General features: G+C 37.6%; 1 protein-coding gene across 6 annotated transcripts in view; it reads left to right on the top strand.

Annotated features, from left to right (window-relative positions):
* Positions 1–26,937, top strand: part of MPP7 (membrane palmitoylated protein 7) — a 155,355-nt gene that overhangs the window by 47,634 nt on the left and 80,784 nt on the right. For all 6 annotated transcript variants that reach the window (XM_008639261.2, XM_017741475.1, XM_017741474.1 and 3 more), the window contains one exon: positions 5,658–5,776. In XM_008639261.2, the coding sequence (XP_008637483.1) occupies positions 5,658–5,776 (119 nt within the window). The remainder of the gene's footprint in view (positions 1–5,657; positions 5,777–26,937) is intronic.

The following is a 26,937-nucleotide window of genomic DNA, read 5'->3' as shown; positions in this document are numbered from 1 at the left end:
ACAGTGTTGTTCTGGGCCTTCAGATATATGTTCTTTAGTGTTTATTATCCCTCAGTTGCTGTAAAAATTCTAGATTTGAAGTCTGGCATCATTGTTCAGAATGCTAATTCAGGAAATTAATTAGCATATGAAAGCAAAGGCATATCCATGTTTCCATTTCTTCCCTTACGCTAACCAAAACAAAGTTGGTGTTTTCTTGTAATATGCAAGAGTGATGGAACGCAGAGCCCATATTTTTTATCATTTAGCACTAGTTTATAGCTTCCACAGACTTGTCCTAATAATGAAGCTATGAAGGATATGACAAGAATGGTGATATTAAATTTCTCTAGACTAACAGTAAATTTTTCCATTCTGATGTCAAGAATGTAGAGCATCTGGAATCTGCAGTGTGAGTGATTCAGTTTGGGAACAGTTTCATCAATTGCTTAGCCATTTATTCTCCTCCTAGGAACAAGCAGTCTTCTGTAGAATATAACACTACAAAGGAAGCAATTTTCTAAAACTGGAAAAATTTTTTAATGTCCTGTTGTTTCTGATTTAAAAGGTTTCCATTGCTTCTTACTATTAAGTCTGATTACTTGTGCAAATCTAGTGCACACATTTTTAAATTGGAATTGGTATTATTCTACATTTTGGTCTTCAGATCAAATAAAACTAAATTGTATTAATTAAGTTTAGAAAAAGCTGAAGATGCTCTGAAGACAGTAACTGCTTAAGTGTGTTGAAAAAACAAGTTGAAATTTATCTCTTACTCTTTTAGGCAGGGACAGTGCTGAATTTTCAAACATACCTGGATTTTCCCTTGAAATTACCTTAGTTCAAGCTGGCAGAATGCTACAGGACTTATTCTGCAGCCATTTTGTCTTACCTGTTCTTGCAACAAGTCCAAAAGCTTCAGAGTAGTTTCTCTGTCCATGACAAACTGTTGTAAATTTTAGTTTTGGATTGTGTATGTTGATTTAGGTTATCTACATGTGTGTAGTTTATATGGACTATTTCTGTAGGCAAAGCTATCTAGTTAATGGATTTTAATTCCCTATGGCACTGTTCTTGAATGAACTAAATTTTATGAAAAATTTATTGTTTGTCCAGTGTTAATTTATTACTTTTAAATCTCTTTATTCTGAGTCAGGCAATCAGATTTAATAGACTCTATAAGTACCTTCAAACAACCCTCTCCCCCTTCCACTCTTACAACAGTTTTATAATTATATTCCCATGTGCAATGCTTGTCTGCTTTTAGTAGGAGTTTCATTCTATAGGGTTTTACTGAGTTCACGGAAGTGTTAGATACTGTACCTAATTTATATTACATGAATATAAATAGCAGCATGCTGGTATCTAAAATAGGAGCTTCTTCATTTATCTGGAATTAGCTCCTGTTACTGCCACTCGATTATGTGACCTTGTTTAACATAGCAAGGGCCCTTTTTGCTCCTGTTCCACTAATCTGGGTATGTTCAGGTGTGATTACATTGTGATGGGCGTTAGGGTTCCCCCTGCCCTGAGCTGTAGGAATCATCAAACTTACTTCCCCTCTTAAAATTGCATAATTGTCTTACATCTCCATGTTTAATCACATTGTTAGGGTTTTTTTTATGTATGCTCAGGTCTTCTGGGAATAAACTACCTACTTTTAAAAATTGAAATAAATTAGTTTTTCTTGTGTAAGTCCTGTTTTCTGAATTTTGACACCCAAAATATTTTGATACTAGTTAATTCCAATGGGTGCATGATTCCTTTTAAATATAAATGCTGATTAAACTTACACTAGACTAAAAAAAAAAATCAAGAAACTAAGTAGAATAGCAACAGCGTATAATAAAAGCAAAAAAAAATTTTTTTGCAAGACACTCCACAGAGTGCTGCCAACATCAGGCATTAAAAACAACGGGACTTTTTTTTTTTGCTTTTTCTTTTTTTAAATTTAAACAACTTGTAGATACGTTTTTTTAAAGCTCTTGGTTGTGTTTATTTACATTGTGGGCACCTTTCAAAAAAATGCATGCCATATGACTCAAGAAGGTGGGACTTCAAGAGAAACATCAAAATTGAGACCAAGAGCACAGTCAAGGCCTGGCAGGCAGTGGTAGCATTCAACTTGGAGGTACTGATACATCTCACTCCAGGGCTTATGTGATGAATATGTGTTTTTAATTTGCAAAACCATCTGTATTTTAGGGGGTATCACTATGATCTTTTGGAAAGTTAATTTTTGGTTTTAGAAGTAATCAAAAGTCCTTGGTATGGCATCCCTTCAGACTACATAATTGCTACTGGAACAATTAAAAGAAAGTGTGGTTTTAACAGCCTGGCAGTACTAAAACCATTGTTAAACTTGCATTTTTTTTCCATGGCCTTTGGCTCTGACTTCTAGAACCACCTGAGATACTACTTACAAGTTTTGCAGGAGGTTTGAAGTTGATCTGAAGCACTCTACTATGAAATTCAGATTATTTCTATTGCTGCATGGCAGCATCTGTGTACAGTGAGATCTTACAGGGCTGCAGGAATTTGAGCTACTGCCCTTCATGTGTAGGAAAGATGCATGTGACAATTTGTGAGATTTGGTAATTAAACTTAGGCCAATGTTTGGCTGCCAATATAGTGGTGTCAACTTCATTACCAGTTTACACTAACTTGACAAATTATTGTGTCCCTGTCCATATCACAAAAGCACTTTCTTTCATATGCCATGTGCTGGTAAAAGTCACATGCCAGCCACAATTTTCACTGTTTCTTCACAGTGTAATGAATAACAACACATTTCATGTAATTTAGACACAAGTAAAAAACATGTTTTACTTGGAGGTGTGTGTAGATCCACATACTGTATTTCTTAATATATAAAAATCAAAATGCTCATCTGAAAATTTTTGATTCTATGCACCACAGAAGGAACAAGAAGGAACAAGAGAAAAGGTAAATCTTTACAGGTGCTACCACCTTCTGCCATTACCTTCTGGAGCTGAGTCAGGTGATCTGGAATTACACAAATTTAACTTTAAACATGTTCTAGATCTTTGTTTTGTGTTCTCCCCAGGTTAATACATTAAGTCCTCCTTCTGCCTGATTTTTACCTGGCTCCTTGATTGAGTTGTTTTTTTAATTCCCGGCTACATAGTGCTCCGTTTCGGGAGGAGTCTGAAGAGCAAGAGCATGCTGTTCTCCAGGACACTGCATGGCACAGTCCTCAGTTTCCACTGCTGCAGAGAAGGGCTGGATTCTCATTTCCTTCTGGCTGAAAGCTATAAACACTGGACTCTAGAGCCAAAGCAGGGAAGAACTAGAAACATGGCTATGATATTGGATAAAATCAGTCAGCACCTCTCTAATTGTCTCTACTTCCCCAGGAGAGTTGCACAGATTGAGTGCATTGCTGTGGAAGCTGGAGTACCACACTAGGGACATGGACGCCCATTTCTCTGGAATGGGCAATTCAGGGATATATAAGTAAGTATAGTCCACAGAAACTTTTGAGCCGGATGTGAAACCTTCATGTGTGTGAGCACCTGCAGGGTTCAGCACTCCTGGAGTGCTGGCAGGCAGGGTTTTTCTCTGGGAGTTTTGTGTGTAAAACCAAAGTCTCATTATGGGCAGATTCAGTCCCTCTCTGTGTCACTAATAGTTAATCCATCAGGAAATACAAACTTTCATTTTATTTTTCACTAGGGATTTGATTGTCAAAGCTTTGAGGAGCAAGTTACAAGGAGAGAATAGTTTTATAGTTGATTACATGTGGAATTTAAGCAGATCTGATGGACCAAGGAAAAGAAAGCTTACTTTGTTACATGTCTTTTATTTTAAGGAAGTGGCTGAAGTTACTATTTTCTTTCTTCTGAATGACATGCATGAATTGTTCCTAAGCAGTTATGCCACAGTGCAAGTTACATTGAAGATTTCTTTTCCATTTCCTGACAATCTTCAGGTTATTTTGAGGTAAATATATTTGCAGTAAGAAAAGTGGCCAACTGTAAAGAATTTTTTAAATTTTCTAAATGAAAGAAAATAAATAAATGTTTTAATTTTCTAAGAGAAAATAAATGTTTTTTAAAATTTTCTAAATAAAAATGTTTTCATAAATTGTGTGATAAAAACAACCGGTTTTGCTAAGTTCTGAAGTTCTAATTGTGTGGGATGTTGTAGCCACAAATCCCATTCATACCTCTTTTCTCAGGGTGTCAGCTCAATCGCTGATTGTATCTTGCTAGGCAAAGCTTGATGATCTTTTTTTCTGTCTGCAAAATTGTAATGGTTTGAGTTGTATCTTCTTTTTGCAGTATTTCTGAAGCAAAAATGAGAACAAATTTAAATAAAAGCAGGATTCTAAGATAAATGAATACGAACCACCAAAAAATGCTTGGAGCACAAAAAGAATATATCTGGAAAGAGCTTTTTTCCCCAAAATATTTTACCGAGAGGCATTAAAAAGATGAAAATGTAAATAATCAGAACCCAAAGGTGATGTATGTAATGTTGAAAGGGATATGTACTGCCTGAAAAGGTTGTGAAATTATGTTTACTAATAAATATTCTGAATTATAAGTTTTAAGGAGATAATAAGCATAATAACAATATGTAGCCTGTAATTTAAAACAGTGTTCTTTTACCAGTAGAATATGTTGTAAATCTGTTCTTGTGATGAACAGCAGCACTTACTCAGACTAAAAATAATAACAGGACCGTGTATCTTGGATCCCAGGAGACTATTGGTGTTTTTGTAGACAGCAGACAGGAGAAAAAGGCATTTTGTCCTTTTTACCCCGAGTAATCCCACTGGAAAATTAAACATGTGCTATGAATTGATATCAGCTCATTCCAGGTTACCTCCCTAAAGAGGACTGCTGCAAACACTGTTGCTACATTTTTTGGACAGCACTTTGATGGCCTGTATGCACGATGGATATTTTATGCTGTACGCTACTGTGGAACAGTGTGCTACTGTCTGCCCCTCAGAGACCGCTGCTGAGGTGTGCCACAAATAACGGAGAACAGCAGTTGCTTTAACCCTAGAGAGAATCTCAAATACCTGCAAATTAAAAATGTTATTGAAATATTTCTGGGTGTATGTATGTCTGGGAAAATTGTGTTGGTTTTGTTTTTAAAAGTTTAATCTTGCAAAACAGAGAAGTTGCTTTTCTATTGCTGTGGATCCTTGCTGAACACAGAATTGAAAAAAATATTAAGCAATATATTAGCAAGAAATATTTAGAGAAACCACGAACCTTTTTTTAATGGACCACCCTATCCAGTTTCTGTTCTTTTAAGGAAGTTTTTCCTATTCATGACTCATTTCACTCTTTGGCTAACATCAAGGGAAATGGAATAACGATTAAGCAAAGGAATGTATGTTTTTTTCTGGGTTTGTCCTTTTTTCAAAACCTTTATGAATTTCTGCATAACCTTGTGTAAATATATATGGATGTAGAAGCTTGACAACTGTGACAAGGTAAAAAGTACGCTGCTAATACTTGTTTCTTAGTAATTTTTTCTAAATGTTCCTTTTGGTTCTACAAGTTAATGTTGTGCCGGATACTCCAGACTCCCTCTTCAGTTAAAATGACATGGTCCAGGCAGCCAATTACACAGAACTGTTAAGTGAAATTAATGAGATCACCCTAGATTACACTTTGTGTTTTATTTTCATTTTATAGGTCTGTACGAGCTGCTGGCTGCATTGCCAGCCCAGCTGCAGCCACATGTGGACAGCCAGGAAGACCTGACCTTCCTCTGGGATATGTTTGGTGAAAAAAGCCTTCATTCACTGGTGAAGGTAAACCACATTTAAGTCAGATTCTCTTTGAGAAGAGCATATGGAAAAATGTTTTGAGCGCCATCTAGTAAACCTGTGACCAAACTGTTGCTCAGTGAAAACAAAACAGCCTTGTTTTAAGTCTGTTTCTGTCAGGGTGGAAGTTGTTAAATAAGATTTTACCAAAAATACATAGATGATTTCATTTAAGAGTGATGTTCTGGCAGTGTAATGCTAATGCAACAAACGTATGTTGTTTGCCCTTGTTTAGGAAAAAAAGAGTACGAAATAGTAGCAGGAAATCTGACACTTCTTTATGGTCAACATTCAAGACCTGGAGTTTAGCTTAAATAAATAAATGTTCACAGCAAAAATTAGAAGGAATATATTTTCTGAGGTCAAGTATGGCAAGAGTTCAGTAGCCACATTAATTTAAAATAATTTCCTTTAACAAAGTCAACTGAAATTCTAGTAAGCTGTTTCTTTTATTGGCTTGTCTCCATTTAATATTGTGTTTTGCTCATAAATATGCTGGACTAAAGTACAGCCTAAAATAAGTTGGACGAATACTTGAGTAAAATATTATGCTACAAAAATGATCAGCAACAAGAAATCAAAGCGTGCCGTCAGAGTACACAGAGCTACCCCAATAATCTGAAAATTGTGTATAGCTGAAAAATGGGACCAATCAGCTGGTTAAAATTATTCCACTCCTACAAAATGGTAAATATGTTGTCAATCCCCAGTACAGACCTAATTCAAGCTGGAAAGAAATTCTGAGGTCTCAAATGAGTCAGTAGATGGTAGTTACCCATGCCATGAATATATGCAGACTTGTACAGAATTTGTTAACCCTTGTCAATTACTGATCTAGAGGAAGCTTAAAATAGGGATTATTTCTAAGTAGGTTTGAAAGACTCACATTTTCCCATTTCTTTAGCTATTTTATTCTGGAAAAAGATGTAATAATGTTGATACTTGGTCAAGTGCTTGGTGATACTTTTCAAAATATCTGAGAATTTACATATAAAAGTAAACATAAGTGCCTTCTGGCAGTTGATACACAAAAGCAACAAACAGTGGAACAGTGCTTGGCAATACTTGCTTGCCTAAAGAATTTCATCAAAGTTTCTAAAGTGCTGTAATTCCCAGACTCCTTGCGGCTTTGCTGCAGCTGTCTGTGCAGGTGGCTCAGAAGATCACTGTAAGAGGAATACCAGTCATCCTTCTGATGTAGGCTGACAGTGGTGTGCATCTAAGCAAAACGTTAGGTCAGTTGCTAAATTAGGTTTCTTTCTGGTTTGGGAATTAAAGAAGGCTGGCTAGAAAATGAGTGTGGATCTGTGAAACATTGTCACTCCAACACTTGTTCTAATTTTTTATCGAGCCAAAACCTAAAGCTTTTCAAACTCCTTCACTTACTGCCTTTTGCCCCTTATTCCAAAAGAAGACAGCAGTTAACTGGTTTACTCACTTGGAGTATGCTTTCAGTATGGAGCAGTTGGCTTTCGTAGCAGCTCTCGTGGTTGCATGTCCTGGTTACCATGTTGTTTGTTGTTGCAGGGTGGATTGGACTTTCTCACTGTAACAGAAAATAAAGATGAGAAAGGGGATCAAGGAATGGTCACTTTATTGCAGTTACAACAAGAGGGTGCTGAAATATTCCAACCATCTTAATTATTTATCTTGTGCTCTGTAGGTCCAAATATTAAATATACATGAAACTCTGACCCTGCTGATGCTTCTTTTAATGTCCTATTAAGCCTCACACTATCTTAAAATAGATGTCATTCTTGAAATCTCAAAACTACATCTTTGGTGTTCACTAGTTGCCCTTCTTTAAAACAATATATTAATTTCATTTGAGAGACAAAGTTTTTTAATTACAAGAACTGAGATTATTAAGAGCATCTGGTCTGACCCAGTATATGTCACAGGCTTTCAAACCTCACCTTTGATTTCTGTGGAGTTGTAGTATATAAAGTAGGGTATGAAGAGCTTTCAAAATGTTATCTAGTTCATATACCTGCCTCAAGATGGGCTTAACTGTATGTGAAACCCATGGTATTTGTTTGACCTTTAATGCATTTTTAGAAGGACTGTTCATTATCCTCTCAAGTTTCAGAGAAGAGAGTCCCTAGCCTTTTTGGAAGAGACCTGAAAGAGCGGAAGAACGAACCCCATCTGCCATAGTTTTTCTTTGTTACAAGACCTCGGGAGTGCCAAATCTTTCTTTCTGAGTTCTGGTGTCTTATTTGAAAGACTGTTTTTCCTAGCAGTAACTTCTTAAAGTCAACTGTACTTGCAAAGACAAATGTTTTTAATTCTGCAGACAGAGAATGATGACACATATTTTGTAATAAAAAAAGAAAAAAGAAAGGAAAAAGTGTGCACTAGCTTTGAGCCAAGGATGTTGTGATCCTGGTATGTGGCAGTGTAGGAAGAAAACGAACATGGGTATACTAAAAATTAACACTGATATTTCTCTATTTTAACATATCACTTAAGAAAAGTTTCTACACTGATCTTCTTACCTTACTGTTTAATAATTTCAGATATTATAAAAGAGCTTTTTTCCTAAGTTATAAAATGGATAAAATGCTCCAAGATTATTGAAAGACTTAAGTACAAAAGGAACTTTCTACTTTTTGTATCAATTTTCCACATTTTATGGGTATTTAATTACTATAGCTTTTTCTTCATTGTTGTATACTATAGCATATGGTTTGCTATTCTGGCTCTCTTAATATTGAAAAGAAAAAAAGAAGAAGGAAAAAAAAAAGCCCCAAACCTTGTCTTTGAGTTCTCTTCATTCAGTATTGTTGGATAGAAATCTCTTTGAGAACTTGAATCAGCCTGAGCTGTTCTAAGGAGTTAGAAATGGAAAAGTTGTATTAGGTCATCCAATCCATTCCCCTGCAAATACTGGATTGTTCCCTACATTACATTCCTATTGTAGTTAGTAAAACCAGCAAACACTGATGCAACTGTTCTTGCTGTCCCTTTTCTTCACAAAGGAATCTGTTGATTAGATTTTAGTTTACAAAGTACAGAGAAGAGGGAATCCACAACTGTTGTTGACAGTTTGGAAGAGAAAACTGGTTCTGGATAGTGTTTAAAATCTGTTACTTCCTTGTCTTCTTACATGACTCTCTCAAATTTTACCAAAAATCTTCAGCTGTCTCATTCCTTTTTATATAGCAGAGATCCCATTAATTCTGTAGAGATTTATGGAATAGAAACATGAAGGGTAGATCCTTTAGGGTAATTATGAGCACTGACATAGCCGATACTTGAAATGGTACACATGCTCAGCTTGGGTATTTTTTAGAAAAGACAAGTAAAGATCTGCTCTAACTACTCCTCTGGATTATTTTTAGAGGAGCTGCAAGAATTTCCATGTGCGTTTGCTTGCTGTTAGTGCACCAGACACGTTTTACTGTTTGTCTGTTTAGCTCCAGGATGAAGCTTCCACTCGCACTGTTGCCTTACACATTTCTGGTTGTGGATGTAATGCTCAAGAGTTGAGTAAACTTTTCTGTTGCACGGCTACCAAAGCATTTCATAACCAACTGCAGTTTGCTGATTGTTTTTGGCCAACTCAGTACTGTACTTTCCATTATGAAAAAGAAGCCACAGCAAGTGGTGTTGCTCTTTCTCTTGATAGGGAGGAGTTTGTACATTCAAAAAGCTATGTGTTGAACTAGGAAAAAAGGCTACTGCAAAGGTAGGGAATACGTGGGGAATCATTTTATTGTAACTTCATAGTATTTTAGGTAGCTGGCCCTGCAAAACCTTAATTTGTGCTAATTTTCCTGGTTTCACCTGGATATGATTTGACTTGAAGTTCTAAGAATGTACATTTTCTATGTGCTAGAGGTTGACCATGTAAATTGCAAAAACATACCAAAAATAAACTAGTCAAGTATATCCTGGTGAAATTTCTTTGGCATGTAAATTGAATTACATGATTACAGAGCCCAAATTTTACAGTCACTGTGGTATAGAAGCACTGGAAATTTTCAGTGTGAATACTCAAGATTTTTCAATATGTAAATGTGGATGGTTTCAGTATACTGTGGTTCCATTTTTGGCAATAAAAAAACCAAAGATAATATTTACAAAAACTAAGTTGACGAGGCAAAGCAAAAGGGATTGATTTGACACATCCTCAGTGACAAAATCAACTACCTGCAGATGATGTACTAAATCTTCAGTCTGGACTGTACGTGGGAAGAGATGTGCAGGTTATTTTGGCATTTGTGAAAGCTTATATGGTGCAGCTTTCCCCTACTGTGTGATATGTCAGCTGTTCTGCAGCTAACATCCAGGTGTGTGCTGCCCAGATCATGTGCATTCACCTCTTGTGTCGTGCATCCAAATGGTGAATGCTCCTGCCTGGGCACAAGCTCAGGCATCCAAAGATTTGGATCTTCTTCCCATAGGAGTGTAGAGAAAATGGACTTCAGATTATATCAGTTGGGTGTGACAATTGATTGTTCTGAATGTATTTTTCTGTATTTTTGGTGGGGGTGACCCATAAACGGAGGGAATGACATCTCTGAGTGTGCCTGAAAAGTAGATGGTGGCTGAGGAGGATGTATCAGATAGTGTAAGACTGAGCATGACACATGATAAAAAAATGAATGTTGGAGATCATACTGAGATAAGAGTTGGCTTTCTGCATGGAAGGCTGATGACAATATGTTAACTACTTCTGCCCTTCAAGTTTGACATTGAAATACTTTTTGCTGGACATACAAAACTTACTTTCCCATTGCTTTGTTCTTCATGTATACTTTCTCTAGAACTAATATTTATACAATCTTCATAATTTATTGTTCAATTTGTCTATTTTCTGTGTGTCTCAACACTTTTTTTTTTTTCCTGTCAATCATTATATAGAAGAGGAAGAGAGCAGGGTGTGTTTGTGAGGGGATTTTGGTGGCTAATGTATTTGCACCTGTTAAGGCAGTGGTGAGAGTGGTTTCTGATTTCAGGGCAGACAAAACCAGCCACCTCAGAAGGAGCTCAGAGGTGCTCCGTTACCCAAGAACAGCAAACCTGGAAAATGCACTGGAAGAGGAAGTGGGACTGGGGTTTTGTACCTAACCTCAGTTATCTAACAGATGTGAGAGGGTTGTGGTTTTGAGGCAAAGCACTGGAGAGTTGGAGAGATGTATGGGCCACCTTAGAGTGGGTGGACTCATTGAATCTGATAGCTCAGTCACAAAAATGCTTCTTTGATATATGAAGACCTTAAGGTTCTTTACCGCTAAGTTCTCAACCATATTTATCTTTTAAAAGCTGTGCCTCCCCAGTAAAGCGAATAGACTGCAGGTCTCTAAATTCATGTGGAGGTCTGAAGTGCTGTTTACCTTGGAGATAGGAAAAATGAAGGAAAAGGCAGTGTGAGTAAGGATTTACCACCTGGACATCTGGGGGAGGAAGTGTGAGTGTGGAGAAGGTGGTTGACAGCCAATAACAATTCATGGCCAATGAAAATTAATTGTTCTTCAAACTTTAGAGGAGAATCAAGCAAGGTTGCTTTGTACATTATAGTTTACATCTTTCAGTTAGAGAAAGCAAGCAAAGGCTCCTCACAGCACAAGTAAAGCGATCACTCTTGTAATGCAGACTGTCCAAACAGTGCACAGATGTGGTCTGTTGTGCTGGTGTGGAAACTTTTGCTATTTCTGGCAAGAGGAGAAGGAATTTACTATAGTTGAAGTCATTAATAATGATGAATTAGATAATAGGTGGCAGTTATTTGTCATTCTTTAAATCCAGATCATCAGAGATTGAGGAAATCTTAATTTTTGTAAAGATGTCCTTGTTCTCTTGTTGAAACAGGTTTGGTCGAATCTTGCCTTAATTCCTATTGGTAAAACATGATACAGTTTTCAGCTCTAAAGAACTACCTATCAGTAGGTAGTGGGGAGTATGTGACAGTATTAGGATACTGAATCTGCAAAGATATACTAAATCTGCATGGAGGAAATTTTAAGACTTTTCTTTTGCTCATTCTTTTTCTCATTTTCTGAGAGGAATGTTGATCTCTAGTTAATCTTTGAAGCTTTCTGCTTGGGTTTTATGTACAGAACAAATATGAAGGAGTGCTAGAATTTCAGTACTCGTCTCATGCAAAGTATTTGTAGGTAATGGTCTAATTTATATACCAAAATACAAACTTGCCACGTGCCTTCTGCTTACCTAAGGCTGAAAATTATTGGGAAAGTAATGCTCTATAAGAAAGCCTCTTGATGACTGACAATAGTTTGCATTCGTATTTGGAGTAATTACCACTGAAGCAATGAGTCATTTTGCTTCCATCAAAATTATTACATTTTAAAAAAGTGTAATGCAAGGTGTTACTCCTCATGAAATGCCACATAAACTTAAAAGTGTTACTTCTGAAGCCAAAGTGATTTTTTGAGACTTGCTCAATTACCAGAAACTGAAATCTGTAAGTAAAGAGATCACTATTAGCTGGAGGCAGTCAGCTGCCTTTAAACTTAATTTCCATGGGAACAGTGATCAGATTAATCAAAATAAGGTAATTGAAGTTTTATAGAAAATAGTACAGGATCTTTTCTTTATTCAGGCTGATACTGTTTCCATGAAAACATTAGGAAAAAAGGTAGGTAGCAGCCAGGCATTGAGCAAGTGACTGCTTCACTTGTTGAGATTCAGGTAATTTCTGGTCACTCTGTGTGAGTTGAACTCTTTGACTCGTTTCTGCTTTTATAGTATAAAAATACAGTACATCAGGTAATAACTGGGCAAAAAGAAGCAAAATAAAAATGGACTCCTTTTAAAATAATAGCTAAATCTCCCAACCTTCCGTGTTTCTTCTCTGAGTAAAGACAAAGTTGTTTTGCCATGTGTGTTCACTCATACATACCTGTGCTTATTTTTGCCTTCAATAAAGTGAAAAAATGCACCTCCAATTTATTCAGGCATAGCTTTGGATGGTGTAGCCTTGTTTGTAGAAGAATGCAAGTTAGGGCCAAGTGGACGGAATCATGGAATTGTGAAATATGGATAAAAATAAAACTACATAACTAAACTGATACTTTTTATAACTAAAAATATTTTTTATAATTGTAGCTAATATATCGCTTACTAGGAAGCAGACAGCTGGTGGACATAATCATTTTGTCCTTCTATTTGAAGTCTGTTGAATGGGTTCTGCTGTGGTAAATACTTCTTTTGTGTTTTTTTTTTTTTCATATATTATTATTTTGTACTTTTTGGTAGAAGTTTAACTGACTATCTAGTGTTAACTTCTTTGTCAGGAGTTTACAGATTTGATGTCTCTAGGATCTTTCAGTTTCTACATCAGAGCTGCTAATGTGTTTAGTAATAGACACTTGCAACTTTTCATCTGGATTTTTATGAGGAAGTCCCATTCCTGTCATCAACTCCTCTATCAGCCCACTTTGTTAAAAATAATCATAAAAATCCAAGGATCAGATCCCAAAAGGATCAAATTGTCTTGTTGACAGTTTAGTTTCATAAAAGCTGTAGAAATTAAGTTGATATCAGAAGTTTCTACAGGTGGGTGTACCAACAAACTTTTAAAATAAAAATAAAGCAGATAAGCTTATTAAATCAGAGGTGTGAAGTGTTTGAGTATTACTTAAAACTTGTGAATAAATCAGTGCTTTGGAATGTGAAAAAACTTTGGTTTAGGTTAAAGTCCAGACAGAGGCTTTTTTTTGGATCAGTGGTAATTGATTTAAAGTTTCTGCTGGGAAACCTCCAAAGAGTAGCAGAAATCCAGCCAAAATGTACTGGACGTAAAATAAGGAAATCAATCCTTCTAAGATAAATAGTTTGTAATTTCATTGTTACCATGGGGGCAGTGTACCAGCCTGGTAACCAAACTGGTACAGCAGTTCAAAGAGAACTTTTAGAACCAAAATCTATGCTCATACCCAGATTTTTCTTGTCTTACGAAGCTTGTGCAATATTTACTTAACCAAAGTGATACATTTTTTGTCTGTGATACTGAGACTAATGAAAGGTCTCATAACCTACTCAGTAATAGTCTGATAAATCCAAGACATCCAAGGATAATGTAATTTTAAACTGTTTTTCTACAGTGTTCTTTTTCCTTGGACCAGAAGTTCTGTGGCAGAACATGTGAGGGAGTGTTTAAAACAATTTTTTTTTGTTACTGTCTTGGACTGTTTTCCTTTTAAGAACAGAAAGTCATAACTACCCAAACCAACCTCTGCACTGTGAAAACATTTTAAGAGTTAAGAAGGATGGGATGGGATATTATAAAATCTTTCTGAAGCATGGAAACTGATACAATAAGATCTAATAAAAATTGTACTTTTAAGATTTGGCAAAAATGCCTGCCAGTGTTTCCTACCAGCAGGTTTTGTTACTGCTTATATTAGCTTTCCTTCTTTTTTTTGGAAGTCTTGGTTGTATCCTTTCTCCAGCTAATCCTTGTGAAGTTCATTTGTAGTGTTCACTAATATTTGTTACGTTACACACATATTCACTGTCTTTCCTTGGTATGAAATACAGGCATGCAAGCATCTCATATTTTCTTTTTCTGTTCTTCTGTGTTGCCCTAAGCACCTAAAAAAAACCCTAAACCAAAACCAACCTTTTTTTTTCAGTTCTCTCTGTTATAATCCTTTTCCTCCTTTTTGAAGCATGGGAAGAAGAAAGCACCGTAGTATGGTAGATGTGCACTGTTCCTTTAGACTTCCACATGGCACTATTTGCATAGAAGTGTTCTCTTAACCACAGGTGGTTTTCTCTAATACCCATTTCTGTGTATCTTTGTAGAACCCAGTGCTCACTTTGCAGGTGTAGTGGCGTCAGTGAAGTTCACTTCAAACATAAGTTACATTGAGAGCTACAGCATGTAAGTGCTTAACACACCAGTACTCTCCACTTGGTGCTCAGTCACTGCAGAATAACTAGTTGGGAGCTGAAGAAATAAGATTTCAGAGCATGCAAAAAATGAGGCTTACTTGTCTATGCAAGTGTCATGGGTTGACTTGGGCCAGATGCCAGGCATCCATGAAAGCCGCTCACTCACTCCCATCTGCAGGTGGACAGAGGAGAGAAAATTGAACAAAGGGTTCACAGGTCGAGATAAGGACCAGGAGAGATCGTTCACCAAATACTATCAAGGGCAAAACAGGCTCCGCTTAGAGATATAAAGTGATTTTAATTGCCAACAAAATTAGAGCAGGATAATGAGAAGTAAAATAAGCCCTTAAAAACACCTTTCCCCCCACCCCTCCCTCTGTCCGAGCTCTATCTCCTACCCCAGTGGCACAAGGAGACAGGTAATGGAGATTAGGGTCAATTTATCACCTGAGGCTTCTCCTGCTGCTCAGGGGGAGGAGTCATTCCCCTGCTGCACCATGGGGTCCCTCCCATGGGAGACAGTTCTCCACAAACTTCTCCAAAGTGAGTCCATTTCATGAGCAACAGCTCTTCATGAATTGCTGCAAGGTGAGTCCATCCCACAGGCAACAGCCCCCTCAAATTGCTGCACCGTGGGTCACTCTTCCATGGGGTGCAGTCCTCCAAGGACAGGCTGCTCCAGCCTGGGAGCAGGGGCCCATCTTTCCACAGGTTTCCCACTGGATCACAGCCTTCTCTAGGCATCCACCTGCACCGGCATGGGCACCTCCCCCACAGGCTGCCGGTGGATCTCTTCATTCCCCATGGATTCCCATGAGCTGCAGGGGCACAGCTGCTTCACCATGGTCTTCATAACAGCCTGCTGGGGAATTTCGGCTCCAGTGCCTGCAACACCTCCTCCCCCCTTCCTTCTCCGCTGACCTTGGTGTCTGCACTGTTGTCCTCCTCACGTGTTCTCACTCCTGCTCTTCTCTGGCTGAAATTAAAGCTGTGCCACAACCTTTGTTTTGATTTCTTCTTAAATATGTTAACACAGAGACATTACCACCATTTCTAATTGGCCCAGCCTTGGCCAGCAGCGTGTCCATCTTTGGAGCCATCAGGGTTTGGCTCTGCTGGACATGGTGGAAGCTTCTAGCAGCTTCTCACAGAAGCCACCTCTGTGGCCCCCCCACTAACAAAAACCAGGCCATGCAAAACTTTGACAGCAAGTCAAGGATGAGTAATTTATTACAGGCAATTGCTGTAACCTAACTGTGCCTTCAGTGCAATAGCAAAACCTGAATGTACAGATTCACTTTGACGTAACATCTCCAGTATGGTGACCAGTCTGTTTCCGTACTACCGAGGAAAGGGTTTCAAGCTTTCTTGCTCCACCTGAACCACTCTGAGGTATCAGTGGTGTAAAAAAATCTTTCTTATTCTTGTGGTGACATTGAGTGATCTAAAGTTAGAGCTGTCTTGGATTTGTTTTCAAAAAACACTGGAGCCTCAGTGGGCGATTTAGAGTTGCACATGCATACCTTGTGGCCAGGTATTTTTCATGTCTTCCCCCACTCCCTAAGACCAGTTTTTCCCTCCGTGTATTCTCCCATGTATGTCTGCAGGCTTCTTCTATTTCTTGTCTACCAAATAAGGCTTGGATTAATTCTTTATCTCTTAGGAAAATTAAGACAGTACGTATCTGAAGAGGAAATATTTGTATGCCATGTTAACGTGGCTATATAAATGCCTAGGGAAAATATTGCTTTCACCTAGTTTGCGTGTATTTGCAAAGTTATACTATTTCATTAGATGCAAACTAAGTGATACTCCATCAGTGCTAGAACTGAGGGTGTTTTGAGATTTGCCAGGTGTAGTAAATACCAGGACAGGAGGACTCCTCTGTCTTGGCTGCAGAGGTGCAGTCTGGTGCAGTAAGAGATGGATGCAGCCATTGCTGAGCACCTGCACCAGTAGCCAACTGAACAGAAGGGCTACAACAGGCAGAGCAGCACTTGGCCAACACAAGCACCAATGGCGATCATATGAAAAAAAAGCAGGCAGCCTGGTCCCATTTCTCATCTCCAGCCGATCAAGGCACTGTTGAAAACACACACCCTTCTGCTCTCTAGATTTCTAAAGAGATCCATGTTTGTAGATTCCTGTAATACCAGCCCAGGTGTAAAGTACAGCCTGGGCCCTAAGCTCTTTACCCAGCCACAGATTAAGACTATAAGTCCTACCAGATAAAGGTCTCCTCTTATTTTCTGGCTACAGGGAAATACAAACATAGTCTTTTCATCATTGTCTGGACTTGGATCTCACGCAGAGAGACATACACCCATCAATATTATTATCAATAAAATAATAATCCATTTAGACTTCTGAATTCTGTTGCTTATTTTAATTTCATTATGTATCATTCACACACTGTACTATATGCATCAGTGTAATCCTCTTGATCCTTTTACTGGTCATTACTTCAGAACTGTTTGTTTCAGAGAATGTTAATGCTAAGTCAGGAGTTTGTGCTCTCGCCTTCAATTTTAGGTTGTTTTCCCTCTGATTTCAGTCCTGGTGCCTTTCTCCTTCACTCTGTTTCATAGAGCACTAACATGAAATCATTGCTCCCCTGAGGAGGAGGTTTTGACCCTTCGAGCCACTGACTCTTTTCTGCCATCTGGCTCAGGTACAGTGTGACCCTTTCTGAAGAACATGGTATTTACTGAGTGGAGAACATGGCAGAGGATGAACAGTCTTAATTTGTGTGTTGGAAATTAAATCTGTATTGTTTCCCTATCTGTAACTTTTCTTGTTGGTTTTTGCTAGCAATCACAACCTGCACAAGGTAATTCCAGTGATTTCAATTATTCACAAGTATGACCGCCTCGATTATTTTGATAGTAGGAGTTAAAAAAAACCCCAGTCCTGCCAGCTATAAATGCTAGGGATTATACATGGGATAGCCTTGAGTACTGCTTTGCGTTTGCTATGGATATAATCTTCATAAAGTATTTTAAATTTTAATGTGCTTTACAGATTAGGTTTCATGGAAGAGAGCAGTTTTTGTTGGGATTTAGTGATTAAATAGTCCAGTAACGACACTGCAGACATACAGAGCTTTAATCATGATCAAACCATAAATCAGGGTGTAATTTTGAATTTCGAAGTTTCAAACATTCTACGAAAAAAGTAACCCATGATTGTCATCATGTTAATTGGCATCTGAAATACTAAGCTAATCATACTGAGGTTTAATGTATCATTAAAGGCTAACTACAAATCATACCATAGCACGTGCCAAGCAACAAAGCATTTGTAATTGTGTGCCTATGCACTTTCATCTGGAAACATCCACTTTCCACCAATTTCTAACTAACAATCTGACCAAGTTTTATTATTATCTTCACCCAAAAGGGAAGCAATATTTTCCTTTTGTGGTATATCAGGAAACACTGAGGTGCGCCTATGTGTAGCTTGGTCACATGTTCTGTCCTGCTTCTGCTCTTTCTCTCTGTGTTTTCTGAATATGTATATTGGTCTTTTAACTTTCAGAATTGAATTAGTTTCTGTTTATTTTTTCTACTGCTAAATGAATTTTTAATGTGTGGAAGCCCTTAAATTCCCTTTGTGTTATGTGCGTTAATTATCCCTTCATAATCATTCTGTCCTGGCTTCTCTGTGGGAATGTCATCCTGGTTTTTACTTACTTCAGCTTTTCCACTGATTTAATTATGTAGGCGAGAGTGACTTCTCATACACTTGAGGCTGATCATGCAAAGATGGGTACGGTTAAAGTACTTCCCTGTATTTTGATAGAGCTGGGGGAACTCAAGTGAGTTAAGCTGGACCATTATTTTTAATCTCTTGTTCTATCAAGGGTAAACTGACATTTTTGCACAATAGGAAAGGAAATCTGTTGCTTTTTGGTTTTGTTAATGTTACAATTCATGGCATAAAAATATAAAACAAAATATCCCTGGTTAATGATACTTTCTCCTGATATTATTTAAATTTTTGCTAGTTTCATATTTAAATGCAGTGCAAACCAGGCTACATCATGCTAGCTAACGTTTAGGTTGAATCCTACTTGGGAGCAGGAGACTGGAGTTCCAGGCTGGGAACTGTCAGGAAATCTCTTGGCATCCCAGTAGTTAATATTTTTGTGTTGCTGGTCTGTATATTTATAGATCCTTATTTCAAGAATAAAATTGCTGAATTTATCCCTATATTCTTTTTTGTAATGGTAGGAGTATCAATGCAGCTCCCTTATCTTTGTTACTCTTGTCTCCTCATTAGGCAATTTCTGCTGTTTTCTACCAGCTTTCCAGTACTTAAAGACATGCTGTGCTGTAGTTTTGTACACCTGTGCAAATACATTTGTGTTACCCCTTCCAATATAAAAATAAATTAATATGTTTGCTTTGATTTGAAGCTTCCTGTGAAATGGGTTTGCATGTTTAGATGATTTAGTGCAAAACCTGAAGTGCAGTGGTCTGAAAAGGTATGGGGAAATGGCAGTAAATCTCTCCTAAATTACTGCCATTTTCTTCCAATATTTTGTCATTAGTTTTCATATTTCTCTTTATTCTACAGCACACATTGCACTTAAGTGTTGGTGTTTCTCCATCCTCTACAGGGAAGGTTGAGAATTAGTTCTGTCCTTTAACACTATTGTAATTTTCTGGTTGAACTTACTTGGAACAATTTACTCCTAACACATCTCTCTATCATTTTAAATAAAATTCAGATGCTGTCTTCATGTCTTTTTCAATTAAAAATCTTGCTATAAATCTTACTTCTTGCTCTTAATTGATTTATTAGAATCTCTTTGTTTTGATTTCCATGCAGTTTAAATTGTAGCCTGGCCTCTGGCTGCAGTGTGCAGACCTCAGCAGCTTCTCTTCTTACATTCTGTGCCTTCTGAAGTACTTACTGCAAGTCTTCTATTGCTGGTTTTTATTGACCTTAACTTTGCCCCCCTATTTATGTATTTTCTCCACATTTTTCAATTTTTCTTCACCTACTTTTACCATTATTCCCAGAAAAAGAAAAAGTGACTTTGTGTCTGGCCCTCATTGTCCAGTGTCTGTTCGGTATGTTGCGATCTGCTTAGGAGGCTTTGCTATCGATCACCTGTTTTAGAAACAAGGGAAGGCTTGAATGCAAACCATGTCTTCATAGGCATTCTTAGCTTTCATGATCATGGTTTCATTAAAGAACTTTTAAGTAAATGTTTAATTTTACACTGGTGACTTGTCCTAATACTCTTAAGTATGAACATAATGTTAGTGATTGTTTCCTGGTTTGTTTTGCTTTGTTTTTTAACATGGACTGTATGCAGGCAGAGGGAGAAGGGAATGGTGATGTTTTTAGCTTCCTTGCCTGTTGGCAGAGGCTGCTAGAGATTTTGCCTGGTGCATTTAAACACCTTCATGTGTGGCTGCTTTTTATTTGTCTGTCTGTTTGTCTTGCCTAAGGTTGATGTATAGGGGAGTCTACCTCTGATGGCTTTTACATTTGAAATTCTTCAGCACTGTTTATTTGCATGACTTAAGTCTCCTGCAGTTTTAAATGCAGAATTGACTAAAAATCCATTACTAGATTTCATATTTGAGAAACTGCATAAATGGGTAAGGTTAGTCCTTAGTATCTGTTTATAGTTGATCTCTTTAAAATTAATTATTTTGAGTATTTCAAAAGTATTTAATCTGTTATTTTATTGGTGTTATGGGTTAGGATCCAGTGTTTGTGGGACTTTGATGCAGTTTTAGCAAAAGTTGTGTTTACAGCAGAATTCTGCTCTGATGATGGAGGCCTTAGATAAAAGGGTTTTTTGCATCATTTGATGCTTCTGAGTAGCTTCTTTTAAAGAGTGGCTGATTTTTCTTGAGGCATGTAATAGGGAAGCAAAAGACTAAGATAGAAAATAGTAATTAAATTTTAATTGTGTTATGCACATGTTGAATACATAAAAGATCAGGTTTTTTATTTCTATCAGTAAATTTTTATATGTATGGACATGCAGTTTTCAGTGTCAGTGTTTTTCTTTAAACTTAAAGAGGAAAAACTTAATGTTGTAAATTAGAATTATTTTGGTGGTGGGGGGTTTTTTGTGTTGTTGTTGTTGATTTTTGTCTTTACATCCGAATTTTATTAATTACTTGACCTTTGCTGTATCATAACAGGTTGCATAGGATGTAGAAAAAGCAGAACAGCGAGCTGCGTATTTCTCACATCACATAAATTGTACTGACCCCACTAGATGGTGCTAATTGATAAATGTATGTCTGTGTACATTTATATAAATGTATTTAATTTTAGCTCAAAGCATAGATGTCCATGCCTGTGAATGAAGTTTGGGTTTTGAATGGGTTAATTCTGTAACATTGAACTGCACAGAAGTGATCTCTTCAGGGAACCTGAATAGAATTCAGTCTTGGACTAACTTGCTTTGACTACAGGCTGTAAGAATGATATTTACTGTACTAAGCAGGAATAAACCAAACTCTTCATGATTTAAAGTTAGCAGTCTCTGCTTGAACAGTAAAACTGAAAAAGCCCAATTCTGTGCCAAGGTGCCTTAGCCTGTATGCAGCAAATCCTGTTATCTTCAATTAATACTTATTTGGCATTTCTATAGGATCATAGTTCTGTGGCAAATAGAGCTTGCTGAAAAAAGCAACCGTCTGACAATCAAATGGGTAGTTTAGCTGTCGTTCCTGTTAGAATTGTGTTTACTCAGTGAGCAGAGTTAGGAAAGTTCTTTCCTTTAGATTTATATTGTTAACAGAACAGTGGAAATCACTTCCTTTTGGAAAAATGTCTGGAAATTTTGTTCTGTATACTGACATAAAAATAAAAACATCAGTTTGAATTTGTGATGTTTAAAAACAGTAGTATCAGAAGAAAAGAAGTTTACAAAGCAGAACGTTTACAGGTAAAACATACTTGTGGGCAAATTAGATCCTTTTAATGTTTATATAAGTATAGGTGTTTCCTGAAAGAAAACATTGAGACATTTGAAGCATTATTGAGATAAGTACTAAATCTAGGCACATATGTGTTTTGTTTCTAGCCTCTAAATTAAATCCTAAACTTAGCGTTCAAGGAAGTTTATTAGCAGTGAATTGGGGACCTGCTTTTGTTGCACAGTGTTTCTATACTTTCTTAGCAGATTTCCAAAGACAATCCTAATCTTTCAGTTCTGTCTCACATTGAAGTTTCTTCCTCTGCTGTATTTATTTGACAAAGTAGGACCATACAGTTGTTCATTTTAAACCTGTCCTGTTACCTTTTTATTTGGAAAAGAGCTCTTTTAATTGCATATGAATTTTATTTTTTAAACATGCTATCTCCATATTCTTAGCAAGTTACCTCTTCAGTCTTCTGATTAGAACTGGGAGTAATGTAACATAAATGTGTATTAGTATTGGCACAGAAAGTGTTGTAAATTTTTGTTTGAATTCACTTTATGGTTCTTTCTTTGTTAATCAACATACCAGCATAAAGCACTAGGAAATAATAGCATATTGGTTTCGGGTTTTTTAAATTGCTGAATCAGATAATCAAATTCATTCACCAGTCATGAAATGTTCAAGATTGCCATTTTCCCAGATGACCCTCAGCAGTAAGATGACATTTGTTGCTGGTATGTTTTCTACTTAGAAGGATTTCAGATGATGATAGTTTCCAAAGTGCAGTCAGCTATTGATGTGGTCTTTGTTCTTTACATTCCAGCAGCATCCAGACTTGCATAGTATAATATATTATACTATATACAATATATAAAAATATATAATATTTATATATTATATAGTATAATTATGTTTATCTCTTTTAGATAATATTTTTTTCTGAGCAAAAAATCCTCCTCTCAGATTCATAAAGATCTTTAAATTTAAAATACCAGACCTCAAAGGGAGATACACTTTTGCTACATAAACCAGTAACATTATATTTGCACTGTTTAAAAAAGGTTTGCTATAAAGCTGAAGAAACTTACATTTCTTGAAATCTGACCAATACCAAGACTTGAAGTTTTTAATTTCTGATGTTTTAGATCAATTCTTTGGATTATTTGTTATGCATAGTAATTAAATTAGTTAGGCATACATTTTGCAAGTCTTTGTTGCCTTATTTAGACACAGTCAGGTGACACCTAAAAAGGAAGTATTTCAGTGAGAAAGAATGGAAGGTTTCCTTAAACAAAAAACAAACCCCCACGTTTATTTTTGGAATGTAGGATTGAAATAATAGAGACATGTATACATTTTTTCTAATAATTTTTATTTGAAATTTTTTTATTTTTTGTTTGAACTAACTAATTTTTAATTCATTCGTGTCTTGAGTTAAATGTTTTTCATCAAGTTTTGTGTTTAGAATCATTGTATAAAAAGCTGTTTGGTCATTGCAGTAAAAATTGTTTCCATCTCTGTTTCATTACAACTGTGCAACTTTTCTGTGTACTCTTTCTCAAAACGGAAGTTCTTCAGTGGGAGTTGCAATTCCTTTCTTGCTTACATTATGTATTCTTTAGGTAAAAGTATATTTTAAAAGTAACTTAGAAATGAAGATTTCCTGATATATTTGACTTATAAACAAATATTGCAGTTGGTCATAAGTATGTCACTATCAGTAACTGAAATACCAAAAAATGTAAGCTTACAATATTTTTTTTCTAAAGAGATGTCATTTAGTAGTATTGGTTTGGAAATCAAATACATTTTTTGTCTGTGATTAGTCATTGTCTTCCTTGTGGTGATGAGGAAACTGATGCTTCGTTCCTTTGGTTATGTGCTTTTCAGTCTTTGAATAAAAAATGGTTATAATTCTGAGTATTGTTACCATTTAACCTTGTAGTCTTTATATATGGCTTTGACAGTTTTGCTGTATGCATGTTCAGTTTGCTGTGTCTGCGGTACTGCACAATATTTCCTGAGAGTTGAGTCATGATCTTTAATGAAAGATTTGGTATCTTGTGTTGTGAATGATGAACCTTACCATTTTCTTAACGAAAGGAAGAGAGAGAAATAGGCACTTACGTGAGCCCACCTCAAATTCTTTCTTCCATTTAAATCTGAATGCTCCAATTTGAAAAGTGTTTTTATTAAAGTAATAATACTGAGAGGAGGGGGAGGGGGCATCAAAGTGGGAGTGTATAGACGGAAGGGCCATAAACTGGAAAGCGCAATTTGAAACCTGGAATCCTGAGTTCAGTATTGCTCTTATGAAATATTTTTGTCAAACTTTTACCAATTTTGACATGTGTTTACACAGGTCAGTGTGTGCTTTTGGAGAAGAGAATTGCTATACTTTTATTGAATTCTGACTGGTACTTTTCAGACTGGGACATGATGCTCATGATTTTATTTGAAAATGTATTTATGAAGGGTAGCGCATTAAAATTGTAGGGATCTTTCAGCATCCACAGACTGCAGTTTGAAGACTGCTTGTTTCATAGGAAAAAAAGTGTGATGTTGTTCTGTTCTTTCTGTTCAAGGACCTAATGTACTTAGCTCACACTATTATAGAGCTTCATTCAAATCCGGAATTGTTCTGATGCTTGTTCCTTTGGAAATGGGGTTAAAAGTACAGAAAAACAGTTTCGAAAATACTGTATACAGTAGCCATGTAGACTGCTTGGCTCTAAAGGGGCAGGGAAATTTATTTTGGAGCAAGTGCAACTTGTTTAGCTTTGGTCTGAACTTCCTCTGTCTATCTAGGAACCTTTTCCTATAAGCAAAGTCATCAAAACTTTTGCTTATTACTGACAAAAAAAGGCCCATTTGAATGAAGTCTGTGAAATCTCATATAATAGGACCTTTGTTTTATTGTATAAGGAACAATGAATTCAAAGTGAATTTTTTTTAAAGCAAAATAAACATTTTTAGAAACTCTGCATGAATAACTGGGTTTGTAGCCAGTATTTAATCTGTTTTGCTTAACATTGCAAAAATAAAATAGCAAATGCTATTATCATACTACCTTCTTTTAGCAACAAATGGAGAAGGAGAATCACCATCCTTTACTGGGTGTGGGGGAAATCATAGTGACAAAGAACAAGGAAAAGGCTGAGGTACTTAATGCCTTCTTTGCCTCAGTCTTTAACAGTAAGACTAGTTGCGTGGGTACCCAGCCCTTGTGCTGGAAGACAGGCACAGGGATCAGAATGATGGCCCCATAATCCAGGAGGAAATGGTGAGTGACCTGCTACATCACTTAGACACACAAGTCTATGGGGCCAGAGGGGATCCACCCAAGAGTACTGAGGGAGCTGGCAGAAGTGCTCACAAAGCCCCTTCCCATCATCTGCCAGCAGCCCTGGCTAACAGAAGAGGTCCCATTTAACTGAAAGTCAGTAAATGTGACACCCATCTACAAGAGGGGTTTGGAAGGAGGATCCAGGAAACTACAGGCATGTCAGCCTGACCTCGGAGCCGAGGAAGGTCATGAAGCTGATTGTCTTGAGTGCTATCACATGGCAGGTACCGGACAACCCAGGGGATCAGGCCTGACCAGCATGTGTTTAGGAAAGGTGGATCCTGCTTGACCAACCTGATCTCCTGTGACACGGGGACCAGCATACTGGATGGGGAAAGACTGTGGATGTGTCTGCCTGGACTTGAGTAAAACCTTTGACACAATTTCCCATAGCATTCTCCTGGCTTGGACAGGTGTGCTCTTTGCTGGGCAAAAAACTGTTGGGATGGCTGGGCCCAGCGAGTGTTGGTGAATGGAATTACATCCAGCTGGTCACCGGTCACTAGCAGTGTTCCCCAGGGCTTGGTACTGGGGCCACTTCCATTTAGTATCTCTTTATCAGTGATCTGGACGAAGGGATTGAGGGTGTCAACAACCCCTGCAATGCTACAGGCTGGGGACAGAGTGGCTCGAAAACTGCCTAGCAGAAAAGGACCCGAGGGTACTGGTTGACATCAGCTGAACGTGAGCCAGCATGTGCCCAGGTGGCCAAGAAGGCCAGTGGCATCCTGGCCTGGATCAGCAATAGTGTGGCCAGCAGGACCAGGGCAGCGGTCATCCCCCGGTACTCAGCACTGCTGAGGCTGCACCTCAAATCCTGTATTCTGTACTAGGCTCCTCAAATCAGGAGGGACATTGAAGTGCTGGAGCATGTCCAGAGAAGGGCAGCAAAGCTCGTGAAGGGTCTGGAGCACAAGTCTGATGAGGAGCAGCTGAGGGAGCTGGGGGGGTTTAGCCTGGAGTAAAGGAGGCTCAGGGAAGACCTTACTGCTTTCTACAACTACCTGAAAGGAGGCTGTAGCCAGATGGGGTCAGTCTGTTCTCCCAAGTACCAAGCAATAGGACAAGAGGAAATGGCCTCAGGTTACACCAGGGGAGGTTTAGATGGGATTTTAGAAAAAATTTCTTCACTGAAAGGCACTGGAGCAGGCTGCCAGTAGAGTGGTTGAGTCATCATCCCTGAGGTATTTAAAAGATGTGTAGGTGTGGCACTTAGGGACATGGTTTAGTGGTGGACTTGGCAGTGCTGGGTTAATGGATGGACTCAGTTTTAATGGCTCTCCTTGGTTTTCAGCTAAAGGGAAGGCATGGTATATGAGCATAAAGGAGGTATTGCAGGGGGGAGGGACCCCAACATTTCACCCGTTTATTTTTAACAAAAGAGATTTAAAACTTAACATTGAAAACAACAAGGACAGTTTCAAAACAAAACAAGCCACCCTCCTGAGTCTTGAAATATCCAAACAGATTCTCTGGAACATCTTAAGGCTGACAGAAGGGAGACAGGACTCTCCGGGCATGCTTTGTGGGGAAACTGAGGCAGGAGAGGGTTTAACTTCTTCCCTCCCCCTTTTCATCCCCCCTTCAGCATTGGAGAGGAGTTGTTGGGAAAGGGAATTGTATAGGGAAGCCATGGGGTGAAAAATGGATTAGGAATAAACTGGGGATGGGGTAAACTTAGGAAAGGGTTCATATTGGGTATAGGGTAAAAGGGGAAAGTAGGCTGTGGGTAGGGAAGTTGCTGGGATGGATATTGTTTATAATTTTGTGCATAACGGCTGCCTTTGACTGGAATACCTCCAGGCCCAGTAACATTTGCTGCTTGTAAAACCTTCTTTCCTTGCACTATATCAAATTGTACAACTTCCCCATCTCCTATGCTTTGCAGGTAATTTTTAGGGTTATTCCTTTTAATGGCAGTTCTATGGATGAATAAATCTTCCCCTGTGTTATAAATCCCCTCGTGTTATAAATCCATAGTTGTTTTCTTCCCCTGTGTTATAAATCCCCTCGTGTTATAAATCCATAGTTGTTTT

This window comes from Corvus brachyrhynchos, unplaced genomic scaffold, assembly GCF_000691975.1.
Source record: "Corvus brachyrhynchos isolate BGI_N302 unplaced genomic scaffold, ASM69197v1 scaffold167, whole genome shotgun sequence".
In the NCBI taxonomy this organism is placed as follows: Eukaryota; Metazoa; Chordata; class Aves; order Passeriformes; family Corvidae; genus Corvus; species Corvus brachyrhynchos.
Note: the sequence above shows the minus strand (reverse complement) of the source record. Positions and strands in the feature narration are given on the sequence as shown.